Below are 18,238 nucleotides of genomic sequence, written 5' to 3' on the forward strand. Positions count from 1 at the left end.
ATTTGAGTGCCTTTGAACGTGGCATGGTTGTTGGTGCCAGAAGGGCTGGTCTGAGTATTTCAGAAACTGCTGATCTACTGGGATTTTCACGCACAACCATCTCTAGGGTTTACAGAGAATGGTCCGAAAAAGAAAAAAAATCCAGTGAGCGGCAGTTCTGTGGGCGGAAATGCCTTGTTGATGCCAGAGGTCAGAGGAGAATGGGCAGACTGGTTCGAGCTGATAGAAAGGCAACAGTGACTCAAATCGCCACCCGTTACAACCAAGGTAGGCCTAAGAGCATCTCTGAACGCACAGTGCGTCGAACTTTGAGGCAGATGGGCTACAGCAGCAGAAGACCACACCGGGTACCACTCCTTTCAGCTAAGAACAGGAAACTGAGGCTACAATTTGTACAAGCTCATCGAAATTGGACAGTAGAAGATTGGAAAAACGTTGCTTGGTCTGATGAGTCTCGATTTCTGCTGCGACATTCGGATGGTAGGGTCAGAATTTGGCGTAAACAACATGAAAGCATGGATCCATCCTGCCTTGTATGGAGCATCTTTGGGATGTGCAGCCGACAAATCTGCGGCAACTGTGTGATGCCATCATGTCAATATGGACCAAAATCTCTGAGGAATGCTTCCAGCACCTTGTTGAATCTATGCAACGAAGAATTGAGGCAGTTCGGAAGGGAAAAGGGGGTCCAACCCGTTACTAGCATGGTGTACCTAATAAAGTGGCCGGTGAGTGTATATTCCCATGAGAAGAATCTTTGACTTCCCTGCATTTAGTGGTTATTACTCACCTGGGTAGTCATATGTAAGAATCTCCTCTTTACACCATTCATCACCCATCACATAAGTCTCTATAGTATTAATATGGGTCAGATCTTCACCCTGAAACAAAAATTGTAAAAGTCACAGACAGATGGAGAAGTCACATCTATGATCAGCTCTAATCCTGCCATCTCCACCGTTTTCATTACACAAGTATATATCATATAATACTGGGAATGGGAGGAGACACAGATTAGATATTAGAAAAAACTTTTTGACAGTTAGGGTGATCAATGAGTGGGACAGGCTGCCACGAGAGGTGGCGAGTTCTCCTTCCATGGAAGTCTTCAAATAGAGGCTGGACAGACATCTGTCTGGGATGATTTAGTGAATCCTGCTTTGAGCAAGGGGTTGGACCAGATGACCCAGAAGGTCACTTCCAATTCTACCATTCTATGATTCTATGGTGGATAAAACAAGACTGAGCACAAGACCTTCACAGCTGTCTACACATCAAATGGACCTTCTCTAGATCTACCTCAGGATCCTGAGGAACATCGAGATCTTCTTGCTTACAGTCCTGTGAAAGAAGAGGATGGGAACATCTCTCTGGTGTTGTCATCTTACTGGATAGATCTGGAGGAAACACATACAGGGACTAAATTAATTCTTTACATACCGATAATTACAGGCCATGTGTATTTAGTCCTGTCTATTACCTGGTGATGTGAGGGGCTGGGGAACCTCCTTCATGACGTTCTTGTATACATCTTTTTGTCCTTCTAAATACTTCCACTCCTCCATAGAGAAATAGACAGCAACATCCTGACACCTTATAGGAACCTGACACATACAATGATACAGTCATCCCCCAATCCCTTCATAGCATTACTGTCTAATATCCCAGAATTTCCAGCAGTGTCACCTCTCCAGTCAGCAGCTCAATCATCTTGTAGGTGAGTTCTATGATCTTCTGGTCATTGATGTCTTCATGTATCAGGAGGTGAGGTTGAGGCCCCGTGATTGGGCTCAGGGGTCTTCCCCATCCCTCAGATACAGGGTCCTGACAGCGCTCACCAGAGGTCTTCTTCACTACTGTGTAATCCTGGTTATGGAGAGACACATTAATAAATCTCAATACAGACATTTCCAGAGTCCTCACCTCTCCAGTTCTGTCCATCTGTTATTCCCATAGATAAGAATGATGTAATGTGACGTCATCAGAATCTCTCACCTCTCCAGTAAGCCGGAAGAGGATCTCTAGGGTGAGGTGTAATATCTTCTCTGCCATCTCTATCTCTCGGTCTCTATCCATTCTTCCCTAAAGAAAGTATATAAAGTATTAGTATCTGATATTGTGGGAAATTGAGTAGATAGAGGAGTCAGTGTAAATTATTATTATTATTATTATTATTATTTATATAGCCCCATTGATTCCATGGTGCTGTACATGAGAAGGGGTTACATACAAATTTCAGATATCACCTGAAACTTCAGGTACGAGGGAAAGCGTGATGTCGTTAATTGCGATAGATAGGTCAGATAAGGAAGATCTATGAGATGGAGGAAAGATGATGAGTTCAGATTTGTCCACATTGAGTTTGAGGAAGCGAGAGGAGAAGGAGGATATGGCTGATAGACACTCCGGGATTCAGGACAGCAGAGAGGTGACGTCTGAGCCAGAGAGGAAGATCTGAGTGTCATCAGCATAAAGGTTGTACTGGAATCCATGGGACTTTATGAGCTGTCCCAGGCCAAGTATATAGATTGAGAAGAGTTGGGGTCCTAGAACAGAGCCTTGGGGGACTCCAAGAGAGAGGCTGGGATGAGGAGGTAGTGTGGGAGTGGGAGATGCTGAATGTGCGGTTGGAAAGGTACAGTATATACTGCGTGGGCTGTGTTATATACTGCGTGGGCTGTGCTATATACTATGTGGCTGCTATATACTACGTGGCTGTGCTATATACTATGTGGCTGTCTGTTACGTGGGCTGTGCTATATACTATGTGGCTGCTATATACTACGTGGCTGTGCTATATACTACGTGGCTGTGCTAAGCGCGACATACATACATTCATATTCTAGAATACCCGATGCGTTAGAATCGGGCCACCATCTAGTACCAATAAAAATGTCTACTCATCTCAAGAAAAAAAGCCCCCACTCAGGTCCATCATATGTCAACAGAAAAATAGAGGTTTACACATTATTAGTGGTTTAAAGGCTCTAGAAAAGCAACATGGCTTTGTCACGGAATCAACATGGCTTTGTCATGGAGTATTATCTGACAGAATTGCAGGGGTGTCTATACTTTTGGCCACAACCGTATAAGGAGATCCAAGATAGGGTGAGGTCTTTGATGCCAAAGGAGGAGAGGATCTGTAGTAGGAGCCAGTGGTCAACTGTGTCGAAAGCAGAGAACAGGTCTAGAAGGAGTATAGAGTATTGTCCGTTGGCTTTGGCTGTAAGTAGGTCGTTAGTAATTTTGGTCAGGGATGTCTCAGTTGAGTGATGGGGCAGAAACCAGATTGTAGATTGTCAATGAGCAAGTTAGATGAGAGGTGGGAGGAAAGTTCAGCGTGAACGTGCTGCTCCTGGAGTTTGGAAGCGAATGGGAGCAGCGATATTGGGCGATAGCTGGACATAACAGTTGGATCGAGGGTTGGCTTTTTAAGGATAGGCGTGATTGTGGAATGTTTGAAAGCAGAAGGGACAGTACCAGAAGTTAGTGATAGGTTGAAGAGGTGAGATAGGGATGGGATAAGAGTGGCGCTGAGGTTGGGGAGGAGGAGGGATAGGGTCAAGCGCACAGGTGGTGAGGTGCAATTTGGAGAGGAGACAATTAAGCCCCCCTTTAGTGATGTTGGATAGGGAGGTTATGGGGTTTGGGCATTGGTCTGGTATATAAAGGGGTTGTGGTGGTTGAACAATGAAGACTTGCCTTGTTTGGTCGATCTTATTTCTAAAGTGTGTGGCAAAGTCCTCAGCAGAGATGAGGGAGGTTGGAGGGGGCAGTGGGGGGGCGAAGGAGGGAGTTAAAGGTTTTGAATAACTGTTTGGGGTTGGAGGATAGGGAAGATACGAGGGTTGTGAAGTAGGCCTGTTGAGCAGAGGTAAGAGCAGATTTGAAAGTGAGAGTTGCCTGTTTGAATGCAGTGAAGTTGTCTTGCGAATGTTTTCTTCCAATGCCACTCTGCAACCCTGTACACTTGCCGGAGCTTTTTAGTGGTGTTATTGTGCCAGGGTTGTCTATTGATATGTCGCACACTGCCATGAACGAGAGAGGCAACCGTGTCAATAGCTGATGCTGATAGCTGATGCGAGTGGCATTGTAGAAAGCTGTGGCACTGTCTGTGTCGTGAAGTGAGGATATGGATGCCAGTGGTAGGATAGAATCAGAGAGTATGTGGGTGTCTAGGTGTGCGAGGTTTCTGTGGGGGTGCACATGTTGCTGGACATGAGTGACCGGTGAGGACAGGGATGAGAAAGTGAGCAAATGGTGGTCGGATAGGGGGGAGGTGGTGAATTTAGATAGAGTGCAGAGGCGGGTGAAGACCAGGTCTAATGTATGTCTGTCAGTGTGGGTGGCTGCGGAGGACCACTGAGTAAGTCCAAATGATGAAGTATGGGACAGAAGTTTGGAGGCTCTTGACTGAAGGGTATCAGTGAGGATGTTAAAGTCACCCTTGATGATAGTGGGAATGTCAATGTCAGGACTCTGAACTTTTTTTACCTTTTGTGCATTACTGCCCTTTTCCAAAATGGCGTCTTTGGTCTCATGTGCACTTGTCTTCCTGCTATAAAACTCCACCCCAGCCTTCGGTCTGTGCTAGATTATTCTGCTTTGCATCCAGCTCCTGATTACTCCTTGGCCTTGCACCTGCACCTGCTCCTGTGAACCTGTGTTGGAGATCCTGCCACTCTGCTCTGAGTTCCTGCTGCATACACCAGTGTTCAGTAATCCTCCTTCATCTGCTGCTTGTGTTACTTTCATCTGCATTTGATGGACATGTAAGCTGTTTCTGCTCTGCAAAACCTGAGACTATTAACCAGGCCTCCCTGGTTGAGCTAAGATATGATTTGAACTGCCTAATAGCATATCTATCTGTGTCTGGACTAAGTCAAGGATCTATTCGTGTCAAGTTTCCTCAAGAATAACTGTGCTTCATAGACTTTGTTTGTTTGCATCTACCTCTGAAGTTTCCTATTGACTGCTAAGCTGCGTTTATTATTTGCACCAAGTGTTGTGGACTTGAGTTTCTCTCTGCACCTGCTTGAATCACCATGTGATAATATAAACTTTACCACTTATAAAACTGTGTCCTGTTGTCTTGTTCCACGCAAAGAGTCTCCTGAATTATCCCCTATAATTATTACAGTCAGTGGAAAGAAAGTGAAGAAGCCAGGTAGAGAATTGGTCAATAAAGGCAGTGGCCGGGCCCGGAGGTCGGTATATGACAGCCACTTGGAGGTTGAAGGGAGAGTAGATGCGGACAGAGTGGACTTCAAAAGAGGGGAAGATAAGGGAGCATAGACGTAGGATTGGGTTAACGTTGCAGTTAAAAGAATGGAGAAGACCCACTCCTCCACCATGTCTGTTGCCGGGGCGAGAGGTGTGGGTGAAATGGAGGCCGCTGTAACACAGTGCAGCAGGGTAGGCGGTGTCAGAGGGTGTTAGCCATGTTTCTGCGAGGCCAAGGAAGGCAAGCTTGCGGGAGAGAAAAAGGTCATGAATCACATGAAGCTTATTGCAGATTGAGCAGGCATTCCAGAGTGCTCCAGAGAGAGGGAGCAAGGGGATGGGCGTCAGGGCCATTTATGTTGGAAAGATTGCGGTAGTTTATATTAGATAGGGAATGGTAGGAGGGGGCTGGAGCTGTGGGGGTCCAGGGTTGGGAGATATGTTGCCAGCTGTGAGAAGAAGCAGAGAAAGGGAGTGCAGGTGGAAGAAGGAGAGTGGGCGGCTTGTTTTATGTTTTATTAGGATAGATTTGAGGTTGAGGAGCAGGTCAGCAGAGGAGGTCAGCTGGGGAGGAAAGAGGGAAGGAGAGATGATTATTTGGTTAGAGGGTGCTGGCATTTGGGGATAGCGAAGGAGAGTGAGGATTAGTGGAGCAAACACTGTAATGGCACATGTAAACATGGTGAAGGAGTAAGATGGGTTCATAGAAAAGCTAGATCCAAGTAATAAGAAGTGCTTACTCAGCAGACATACCCAAAAGAGACAGATACATAGAGTGGGGTCCTGACTCCTGCCATGACTAACTGCCGTTGAAATAACTGTAGCGTCTCAATACTTTAGCTGCCATGATACTTTTGCTGCCAGGAGATGCGTGCCTGACCCCACACCTGTGTACTCCTTAGAATGCTACTGAATTTATAGGTGTAAGTAGAGGATCAGGTGAAAGGGATTGTGGGAGCTGATTTGGGATAAATTAGCAATTGGCCAACACACCTGGAGAGGTTAGATGATCAAAGGCATTGGGCCTGGCTACATCCATATGGTGTAACACCTTGCACCAGATAACATCTCCTGTGACCCCAGCATGGATACACAGCAGTGAATACAATACAACAAATGAATTTAGCAAACATTCAGCAGGCACTGTTATATACCATTAAAGGGAATGTTGCAGGATGATAAGCAGCAAATGACAACAAGCAGATATTGTACCATTTAAGGGAATGTTGCAGGATGATAAGCAGCAGATGACAGCTGACAAAATATATAAAATACTGTGTAATAAATGAAATTAATAGCATTGTGATGCTGATATAAAGCAATAATGTGGTAGAGCACTTCATACATTTTGAGATCAGACAGAAATACTTATGTGCTATCAGTTGGGATCACGTAAATTATAAAATATTCTGATAATTTAACAATATAAATAACGCAATGTGTAGCACAACAGTCTTTGTGCTGACCCCAAAAATATGGTAATAGTTCATTTGTATACATCTTACCACTCCACGAAAAGTTCGGGAAAAAAAAGATCTTCTAACTCCACCTGCTACTCTACAATGTGTGCACAATTATTGGGCCATTTGTATTTTTGGTGACTCATTTTATTATTGTAGATGCAGCGATAACACAATTCATGAATAAGTAATTGGTGCAGGGATAGAGCAAATGGTGATGCGACAAGAACATAACGTTTCGACCCTCATAGGGTCTTATTCATAGTGTCGCTGTTGGCAAAGATCACTGGTTGGTGTAAAGGATATCCTGCTTGCAAAAAGACACCTGGGTCCTGGGTAGGTCTGGCGCACCTGCACCTTGGATTGTAGACTGCAATTTCAACTATGAGGGTCGAAACGTTATGTTCTTGTTGCCTCACCATTTTCTCTATCCCTGCACCAATTCCTTATTCATGAATTGTGTTATCGTTGCATCTACATCTGTATAATAAAGTCTTCACAAGCAGCTATCAAAAGTGTGTGGTGATTGAACATTACTCTATTACGGGGATTGCCATCCCACTTCACTAGCACCTCGGATCCCAGCAAGAGTGCTCGCCACACTACCCATCATTTTATTATTGAACATCTCCAATGCTGCTGGTCAATCCAAAAATGTAATAAATATGAAACAAGAATATTTAAAGAAAGTAAACGTGAGGTGTTGTCTTAGGCTACTTTCACACTAGCGTCGTACGATGCACGTCGCAATGCGTCGTTTTGGAAAAAAAACGCATCCTGCAAAATTGCTTGCAGGATGCGTTTTTTCTCCATAGACTTGCATTAATGACGCATTGCGACGGATTGCCACACGTTGCATCCGTCGGGCGACGGATGCGTCGTGTTGTGTCGGACTGTCGGCACAAAAACACATGTAACTTTTTTTGGTGCGTCGTGTCCGCCTTTTCCGACGACGCGTGCGCGGCCGGAACTCCGCCCCTGCCTCCCCGGACATCACAATGGGGCAGCGGATGCGTTAAAAACTGCATCCCCTGCCCCCATTGTTTTTTTTGGGCACAGTATGCGTCGGTACGTCGTCATGTCGCATTGCGACGTGCGTCGTACGACGCTAGTGTGAAAGTAGCCTTAGGAGAAAATCTCTGTGTACAGAATTATTCTGCAACTAAATGCAAAATGTTAATTTTCCATCTCAGTTGTGTATTTTTAGCTGTTATAGTGAGAATAAAAACCAAACTTCTCAAAGAACAAAATATATATATTTTTTTAAATGCCACAAATGTATTGAGGACATGGTCTGAGGATAGAGAGGAATTCTGAGGAGATGGTCTGAGAGGAGAGAGGAAAGTTGAGTAGATGACCCGAGAGCAGAGAGAAGCACTGAGAAGACAGTCTGAGGATAGAGAGGAATGGTGAGGAGACGGTCTGAGAGGAGAGAGGAAAGTTGAGATGGCCTGAAAGCAGAGAGGAGCACTGAGAAGACAGTCTGAGGATAGAGAGGAATGCTGAGGAGATGGTCTGAGAGAGAGGAAAGCTGAGGAGATGGCCCGAGAGCAGAGAGGAGCACTGAGAAGACAGTCTGAGGATAGAGAGGAATGCTGAGTAGACGGTCTGAGAGGAGAGAGGAAAGCTGAGGAGATGGCCCGAGAGCAGAGAGGAGCACTGAGAAGACAGTCTGAGGATAGAGAGGAATGCTGAGGAGACGTTCTGAGAGAGAGGAAAGCTGAGGAGATGGCCCAAGAGTAGAGAGAAGCACTGAGAAGACAGTCTGAGGATAGAGAGGAATGCTGAGTAGACGGTCTGAGAGGAGAGAGGAAAGCTGAGGAGATGGCCCGAGAGCAGAGAGGAGCACTGAGAAGACAGTCTGAGGATAGAGAGGAATGCTGAGTAGACGGTCTGAGAGGAGAGAGGAAAGCTGAGGAGATGGCCCGAGAGCAGAGGGGAGCACTGAGAAGACAGTGTGAGGATAGAGAGGAATGCTGAGGAGACGGTCTGAGAGGAGAGAGGAAAGCTGAGGAGATGGCCCGAGAGCAGAGAGGAGCACTGAGAAGACAGTCTGAGTATAGAGAGGAATGCTGAGGAGACGGGTCTGAGAGAGAGGAAAGCTGAGGAGATGACCCGAGAGCAGAGAGGAGCACTGAGAAGACAGTCTGAGGATAGAGAGGAATGCTGAGTAGACGGTCTGAGAGGAGAGGAAAGCTGAGGAGATGGCCCGAGAGCAGAGAGAAGCACTGAGAAGACAGCGTGAGGATAGAGAGGAATGCTGAGTAGACGGTCTGAGAGGAGAGAGGAAAGCTGAGGAGATGGCCCGAGAGCAGAGAGGAGCACTGAGAAGACAGTCTGAGGATAGAGAGGAATGCTGAGTAGACAGCCTGAGAGGAGAGAGGAAAGCTGAGGAGATGGCCCGAGAGCAGAGAGGAGCACTGAGAAGACAGTCTGAGGATAGAGAGGAATGCTGAGGAGACGGTCTGAGAGAGAGGAAGGCTGAGATGTCCCGAGAGCAGAGAGAAGCACTGAGAAGATGGTCTGAGGATAGAGAGGAATGCTGAGGAGACGGTCTGAGAGAGAGGAAGGCTGAGATGTCCCGAGAGCAGAGAGAAGCACTGAGAAGATGGTCTGAGGATAGAGAGGAATGCTGAGGAGACGGTCTGAGAGAGAGGAAGGCTGAGATGGCCCGAGAGCAGAGAGGAGCACTGAGAAGACAGTCTGAGGATAGAGAGGAATGGTGAGGAGATGGCCTGAGAGAGAGAGTATAGCTGATGGAGCTCATTATAGTCAGTGGGGACAGTCGGCCTCCGCTCCTGACTCCTGTGCATCTAGTGATGAATCCATCCCCAGCCTGTTTTCCATTGCTCTGTTCCTATAAAGGATCACAACAACGGACGGATTTAGCAGTAAACACAACCTTAAAGGGGTTGTCCGTGTATTTTGTGTTCAGGGTAGAATGAAATGATAGACAAATGTAGATAGGAGTATGGTTAAGGACGCGGCCTAAGATTTTGTCATGATGATGATGCACAATCTATCCCTCTTTATCTTCTTTGAATGTTGGGAGGTATGATCACACAAATGTAGAAATCTAATTTGTTTCTATTCACAATGTGAGCCCCAATGGGGATGGTGATACTAATATGTGTATAGTGCTGCGGAATATGATTGCGATATGGAAGGTAGAGTAATAGTCCTGATATAGAATAATGGAGCCTCCAGCACCTACCTCCACCTGCAGAGCAGCACACCATATATATGGTGGATCTGCGCACAGGACCTGTGATGAGGTCACAGGAGGGGAGGAGTCAGGGGTCACATGATCAGGGGCCTCAGTGTATGCAGGACTCTACTGTGCTGGTTGTCATGGTGCTGGATGAGCTGACGGTTATGTGTGCGATCAGTCCGCCTGAGGTTGTATGGTTGCTCCCTGCAGGATGGAGCGCGTACTCATGTAATGTGTGGTGAGGGTCTCGATTAGGTTATACGCCAGACACTATGTACCACACTTATCTGTATGACTAGCGCCCTATACAGGCCTTATCCATGAGCACTTATAATACTAGGCAGCCACCCCTCCATGAACTAGCTGTGTGTGAGTGGTTGTTTCATCTATTTTGCATGTCTATTGCCCTTATTGTGAAACTGTTGTGTCCTGCAGCGTATGTGATATTTTGTCTGTCACGATTCCACCTCTCAGTGTGTCTTGGACACAGTGACTGACAGTTCAGTTGTTCAATCTAGTGCAGGGGCGTGCTGAGCTTTCAGTATTTTGATTGAGAGCTCAGTTGTCCAATCTGAGAATGGGAGGTGCTGGGCTCTCTTCAGGTGCTCCCTGTTCCAAGTGATTACCCAGCTTCTTAATTAAGCTGTCTGTCCCAGGTAGTCATAGCTTTCAGCTAATTGTGGGGTTTTCTCTGTGATTTATGGCTGGTCCGCAAGCGTCTTGCTTTCCTATCTTTTACATTGTGGATGCAGGTTCATGCGTTTGCATGCGTTCGCCCGCGTTTGCTTATGCATGCGGTTTTTTGCGGTGTGCAGCAAGGCACGGAGAACGCACCATGTTGGAATTTTTGAGGCGGCAAAATTCTGTCAAATATGCGCATTCATGCGCATGCGGATGAGTGAGTTAAAAAAATGGATTACTGTCTATGGAAAAGCATGCGTACGCATGTCTTTCCGTACGCATGCGTTCGATGCGCTTGCGTACTTTGGACTGATCATGTCCAGGAACTGATTTAGACACGCTCTCCTGGAAATCTCAAACGCATGCGCATAAAAAGCGCAAACGCATGTAAAAACGCATACAAATGCTGCTTTTTTTGCCATCATGCACAAGCTGATGCGGATAAAAACCGCTGCTTTATCATGCGTTTTTGCATGCATTTTTGTGGTTGTGGACAATACGCTGCGGACACAACTGCAAATGTGAAACCAGCCTAAGCTCCGAAGTCAAATATTAAGAATTGAGAGTCCTCAGTGGTTGATACCTTTTAATGGCTAACTGAAAGATGGCAACAAATTGCAAGCTTTCGAGACTACTTCATCAGGCACAGACTAATACAAAATCTGAAGAATCACATATTTATACAAATCACAGCACAGAAACAATGCAATAGATAAGACAAGTGACGTTAAGAAGAACAATGATTATGGGAGAGGAATAAACAATGGTGGCCATAAATATTGGAACAGTTCATAGATAAGGAGTCTTTGTCTCTGAGATTTGAAGTTACCTTTTAATACAAGTATTTTCATGTCCATGGTACTGTGATCAAGGATACAAAAATGTTTGACCATGAACATGCTCCCCAAAATCCACAAATCTGGAAATCCAGGAAGACCAATTACAGGGGAACAATTTGAAAAAAAAATTCTGTTGAGTTAGGTTTTTGAGCTGATTTATACTAAAATTGGCATGCCGATTCCAAAAATGTAGTCAGTTTTTTTCTAGCACGTCAAGTTTTTCCTACACAACTTACCTGCCAGAGAAGCACAATTGCACTGATATCTGTAATAAGACTTGTTATCTGATTACAATTCGACTCATATAGAGCTACGTGGCAACTTGTAAGAGTAGTCACAACTTTGTCATGCCTATTTCTTATATATTTCATTTTTTGTTCATATTTGTACTATTTAAAAACAAACAAACACTTTTTAGGTACAGTAGTTTACATAGTTTTGAGAAGACAAAAATCCTATAGTTCAAAAACTTGACGTGATAGAGAAAAACTGAGATCATTTCTGGATTCAGCATCCAAAAATTAATTAAGAACAGTTGTCTGACCTAACTCTTAAAAAATTGTGTTCCCCAGTGATTTCATGTGTGGGCACCCTTACTGAGCAGGTATATGGATGGGTAGAGGGTATTCTTAAACCACTGGTAAAGGATACACCAAGCTACATTCAGGACACAACTGACCTACTGAATGAACTATCAGCAATAGGTCCTCTACCAGAAGGAACCATCCTGGCCACCATGGATGTGGAATCTTTGTATTCTAATATCCCACACCAGGATGGATTAAATGCCTGCAAATTCTTCCTGGAAAACACAGGGACTGATGGTGATTCTGTGGTGAAACTTACAAAATTCATCCTCAACCACAATTACTTTGAATTTGATAACAAGATCTATCTACAGGAGACTGGCACAGCAATGGGAAGTAAAATGGTCTAACAGTATGCAAATCTTTTCATGGCCAAGCTTCAAATTGAATTTTCGTCCTCATGTCCCATTAGGCCTCTGGCCTACTACAGTTACATTGGTGATATTTCAATCATCTGGACGGAGTCTGATCCACAGCTAAAGACGTTCCATGAACAGTTTAATCAATTTTCATCCCACCATCAACTTAACACTCAACTACTCCTGCCCTGAAATTAACTTTTTGGACATCACCATTAACCTGCAAAACAATGATATAGTGACATCCCTGTGTCAGAAGCCAATCGACTGTCCAACATGCCTTTTAAATGGGACAGTTTCCATCCAAAACACATAAAAAACTCTATGGTCTACAGCCAAGCCATCAGATACAATCGTATATGTTCCAACTGCATGGATAGAGACAAACACCTTGGTCGCCTCAGAAAGACCTTTTTGAATCAGGGCTACCATCCAAGAACATTTGAAAACCAGATTACAAGAGCCACCAGAATATCAAGGAATCACCTGCTACATTATAAAGCTAAAGGAGAAAATAACCGAGTAGTCCAACTGGGGGTCTGTATGTGGGGGAGACAGGGCAAAAGCTTAGAACAAGGATGATTTCTCATTGCCACACAATAAGAGAAAAATGAATAGATCTACCTGTGGCCAAACATTTTTGTATCTCTGATCACAGCACCGTGGACACGAAATTATTTGTATTAAAAGGTAACTTTGTGATGGAAATATATATATATTTCATTTAGATCTTACTTGCATATATACTCATATATACTCACAGCTAATATATACATTATAATCAATTGCTTAAAATGGCCGCCACAAACCAGACAGCCCTTTGGGACTTTCCAAGATGAAAAGCGGAACAACACCAGATGTGCTGAGTGCTGAGTTGATTTCTCAATTTTTAGCTTAATAGCAGAAAAGGCAACAGTTACACTTTAGTTGCTTGATCAGCATTTATATATGCCTTGATCACAATATTCCATATATATTTAGATAACCAATAACAGAGGAGCTTGACCATATGGTAATTAACTAACCACCCCTTTCTATATGCAATTATTAAAACATGTATGTACAATAAACCGTCAGTATTTGATGGAATGCTATTCTGTCACCTCGGTGTACAGTGTTATTCTTGAGCGCTCAAAATACTTAGCCTAATTGAGAACGGCTGCAGCACACATGGAGGGGTTTATCCTAATCAAATTTCCTCAAATCTCAGGGAGACATAAAAGTCTGGGAGTATAAACTCATGCCAACCTTTGACACACTCAGTGCAGTAATGAATGCGTCGCATGGTTTTATGTCTTTTTACATCAATTAAAGAATTTGCTCCTCAGACCTTGTGGGGGCATCACAACACAGATCCAGACCCCAATCAGAGGACAATAAAACTTTCACACTCCTTATCTATGAACTGTTCCAATATTTATGGCCACCACTGTTTATCCCTCTCCCATAATGATAGTTCGGCTTCACATCAATTGTCTTATTAATGGCATTTTTCTGTGCTGTTGTGTATAAATATGTGATTCTTCAGATTTAGTCTATGCCTGATGAAGAAACATGAGTAGTCTCGAAAGCTTGCAATTTGTTGTCATCTTTTCAGTTAGCCATTAAAAGGTATCACCCATTGAGGACTCTCAATTCTAAATATTTTTCTATCTATTGCCCTGAAGTCAGACATTCTGATCTCCTGTTGCCGGACCCTGGATTTGCCTATTGACTACTTGTTTTACCCTTTTTTGCCATGACGCACTCTGAGCTTAGAATTCTGACTCTGGGCTGGGAGCGGTCATAGCCTTTGTCTCTTCTCTTTGATTATGACGTACCCTTCTGGCTTTTTACCTGTGACTCATTGACTATCCCAACTCATGGCTTGTCCATAAGAAGGGACTCAGCGTCAGTGTCTTGGTAAATATGGCCACGTTTTTTCTGTAATGTTTTTTGAATGTGTGATGGGAGAAAATATAAACATTTCTCCATTAGGACTGAAGAAAGTTTGGTCTGAACCGTGTCCTATAGATTACTGCAAAGATGACAAAAAAAACTCCATTAGGGCTCACTAGGATGTCAAAGTACAGACTGCAATGTATGTAATGGCTGTGGGTCTCCTGACCCCAGCTTGACGGCCTCATATATTTATATAATTGGAAGGCAATAAATGAGAAAAGTTTTATGATGGGCGCTGTCATGATGAAGACAAGGATGTGAAGTTGTAGAAAAATAATGAATATATATGGTAGATATTGTGGTAGGTTGACTCACAGGCAGACGCAAGAACAATTCTTGGGTCAATTGCCTGCTGGCTTATTAAACGCGATATAAACCATGGCAGGATTTAACAAAATAAACAAGTACTTTTTTAAATTAGAGCAAAATAAAAGATAAACTACAGCACAATCCAAATACCTATGGGATTCACCCGCTCAGGATCCAGTACTCTTCAGCTTCCACTGGAGACTTTCCCGTCCCCAAACACACAGCAGAAAAAAACATAGTAGCTGGACATTTAACTTCCCCAACCACACTCTTGAGGTGGAGATATGGTTAGTAGGCATCCCATCCATTTCTTACACCTATTCACAAAAAAAACAAACCCTTGTAATGGTTGATTAAGGCCTGAGCATCTAACATGCTACGGAGAAACTTCTGGGTTTCAGATCACGGAAGATAGCAACCTTCTTGACACATATCTCCCCTCCCCTGCGCCAGTGACCCTGTCACAATATTAAAACAGCAATGTATCTCAAAATCGACCTGATTTCTTCCTCAGGCTATCAAAGTTTTTCCCTCATTTTTTTGCCTCACAATTGTTTTAATGAGCCGTTCTGTTGGCTTCAACAGTGGAGCAGCAATCTATACAAGGTATACCACTTTACTACTTCTCCTGACCTGAACAACTCCACCAGGTGAGCAGATTCCATCAACCTTTCCCTGTTTCTTGTCACCAGGACTTCACCACGGAGCGCTCCTATTTTATCTTCTCATATATTTCTATGAAGCGGTCATGCTCAGGTCAGGAGACCCTCAGCCAGTCCATGCACTGCACGGACGTCAAAATGAGCCCTTAGTGGTGTGGAGCACAATAACTATGGAGGGGAACAATGTTCAGCATTCTTATTGTCTATGGCAATTGGGGGGTTTATTACTATTATCACAGGGCTGGCCTGGTCAAGGGGGCATATGATCCCAGGGCGAGTCTACCAATTCATGTTTAGGGCAGCCTATCCATACCAAGAACACAAGGTACTAAAGCAAGTGAGCTTCTAGATGTTGTGCATGACAGTTGCAGTGCACAGAACAGCTAAAACTAGCTTGCATAATGATAGCCTGTGTAGCGCAGTCGGCTGTGTGTTGGCTCCCTCACAATTAGTGGCCCTATGTGTGGGTCCATTTATACTCTTAAAGGGAATCTGTCACCCGCTTGGATGTACCTAAGCTATTACTATGGGCATACAGGTTCTAGAATACTTACAATAGCCATACCTGCATGCCTCATATCTGCTGTCTTGTTGTGCAGAAATCATCTTTTAATTCTTTATTTAAAGTGGTCTTCCAGGCGGCTCTGGGGTGTGTGGTGCCTGCCTGTAAAAAAACTCCTGCCTCAGGTATTTATGAGCATACCTGTCGCCTCCCATCAGCGTCACAGGGCCACATGACGTCTAGTACGCCTGAGCATAAGAAACGAAGCCAATGCCCATAGAAGGGTGGAATATCGTAATTGCAGGGCGCAGGCACGGGAAAATGGCTAGATGCCATGGAGATCTGTGACGCTGACGGGAGGCGACAGGCACATAAATGAAAACCAGAGGCAGTTTTCTTCCAGGCACTGCACACTCTGGAACTTTGAAGACGAAGACCGTATTAGCATAAAGAATTAAAAGATGATTTCTGTAAAACAAGACCACAGATATGAAGCATACCGGTATGACTATTTTAAGTATTCTAGGACCTGTATACCCATATTAATAGCTTAGGTACGTCCAAGGGGGTGACAGATGGTAACGGTACCTATGTAGTACAGTTGGTCCTGGTACCGGATCTATGTAGTACAGTTGGTCCTGGTACCTGATCCATGTAGTACAGTTGGTCCTGGTACCTGATCCATGTAGTACGCTTGGTGCTTGCACCGGATCCATGTAGTACACTTGGTGCTTGCACCGGATCCATGTAGTACGCTTGGTCCTGGTACCTTATCTATGTAATATGCTTGGTCCTGGTACCAGATCTATGTAGTACTCTTGGTCCTGTTACCGGATCTATGTAGTATGCTTGGTTTTCATATCATATCTATTCAGTAGTGTTTTGGTTTCTGTGTAGTCTGCTCAATCATGTGCTTGTGGTTACATTACAAATACAATCCCAAAATGAAAAATAACCCCTTCTCCCTTTAACCCTTTAAGGGGCAGGCAATTTTCTGTTTTTATCCTTGTGTTTTTTTACCCCTTATTTCAAAAGCCAGAACTTTTTTTTTATTTTTCCATCCACATAGGCATGTGAGGGCTTGTTTTTATCATTTTGGGTACATACAATGTTTTAGTCACCTCATTACAAATTTTTGTGTTGTTGCAGCAAACGAAAAAACAAAATTCTGATATTGATTTTTTTTCACGTCATATCATTTACCGATCGGATTTGTTTATTTTATATCTTGATCTGGCTTTTTCAAATGCAATTATACCAACCAAATACGTGTTTATTTGTTTGTTTTATTATTTTTATTTCCTAAGTTTAAGTGAGGGAAAAGTGGTGTGATTTAAACTTTTATATATATATTTTTTTTCCCATATTTTTTACACTTTTTTTTTTTACTTTTCACTGCATTTCTAACTTCCCCCTAGCTGACCTGAACCTATGATCATCTGATTGCTTGTGCTATATTACAGCAATGCCACAGTATTCCTGTATATAGCAAGAATCATGGTCTTTATGAATACCAGTCACGAGCTTACTTTCACAGAAGTACCATCATAACATGCACAGGGTCTTCAACAGACCTCTGGCTGTCCCATGATCACGTTGCGGGAGCGCCGATGAGCAGACAGAACGGCGCCCCCCCAGCTGATACATTGTCACAAATTAACAGCCACAGCTGCTAGTCAGATGATGGATGATTATCCCAGCCATCATCTTCTGATGAAGATGAAGGCTCGACTTAGGAGCCTGAAGTAAAGTCAGGGAGCTGGCATATGATGTATCTAGTATGTCATATTTCATCAAGGGGTTAACAGTGAAAGAAAAATATATAAAGGCCCCCAAACACAATAGATACACACAAAATCTATCTTCCTTGAATCCCCCATACACTAAAACATTCGGCTCTGTCTCAAGTTTCTGTGTTCTCTATGAGAGAGCTGCTCTGGAAGGCTACTTTCACACTAGCGTTTACCTGATCTGCGGCGGGCTGCGGACTTCCTCCGTGAAGCCCTCGGCCGCACCTCCGCCGCTAGCTCCGCCTACTTCTGCATGCGGCCCGCATGCGGCCTGTGTACCTATCTTTAACATTAGGTACGCAGGTCATGCCGCTGTATGCAGATGCTGCCGAATGCGTCGTTTTGACGATGCGGCAACCAGCGTAAACGCAGCTTGTAGCATTTTTTTTTTTTGCCGCATCGTCAAAACGACGCATTCGGCAGCATCTGCTTACAGTGGCACGACCTGCGTACCTAATGTTAAAGATAGGTACACAGGCCGCATGCGGGCCGCATGCAGAAGTAGGCGGAGCTAGCGGTGGAGGTGCGGCCGAGGGCGGGGCTTCACGGAGCAAGTCCGCAGCCCGCCGCAGATCAGGTAAACGCTAGTGTGAAAGTAGCCGAAGCGAGTTATCTCCCTGAGAACAAAAGAATAAGCCTGTCAGGACTCAAACCCAGCAGCTCTTGTGCACCAA

At 44.2% G+C, this 18,238-nt stretch overlaps 2 protein-coding genes across 2 annotated transcripts in view; one reads left to right on the forward strand and one right to left on the reverse strand.

Moving 5' to 3' along the window:
- Positions 1-18,238, forward strand: part of LOC143768031 (oocyte zinc finger protein XlCOF8.4-like) — a 408,467-nt gene that overhangs the window by 291,200 nt on the left and 99,029 nt on the right. The gene's annotated exons all lie outside the window — the stretch shown is intronic.
- LOC143768026 (uncharacterized) overlaps positions 1-18,238 on the reverse strand; it is a 41,991-nt gene that overhangs the window by 20,579 nt on the left and 3,174 nt on the right. The window contains exons 2-6 of the mRNA XM_077256673.1: positions 1,996-2,082; positions 1,687-1,866; positions 1,481-1,604; positions 1,300-1,397; positions 791-881 (exon numbers count right to left, since the gene is read on the reverse strand). Coding sequence (XP_077112788.1) covers positions 791-881; positions 1,300-1,397; positions 1,481-1,604; positions 1,687-1,866; positions 1,996-2,082 — 580 coding nt within the window. The remainder of the gene's footprint in view (positions 1-790; positions 882-1,299; positions 1,398-1,480; positions 1,605-1,686; positions 1,867-1,995; positions 2,083-18,238) is intronic.

The sequence above is a fragment of the Ranitomeya variabilis genome, chromosome 4, assembly GCF_051348905.1.
Source record: "Ranitomeya variabilis isolate aRanVar5 chromosome 4, aRanVar5.hap1, whole genome shotgun sequence".
Lineage (NCBI taxonomy): Eukaryota > Metazoa > Chordata > Amphibia > Anura > Dendrobatidae > Ranitomeya > Ranitomeya variabilis.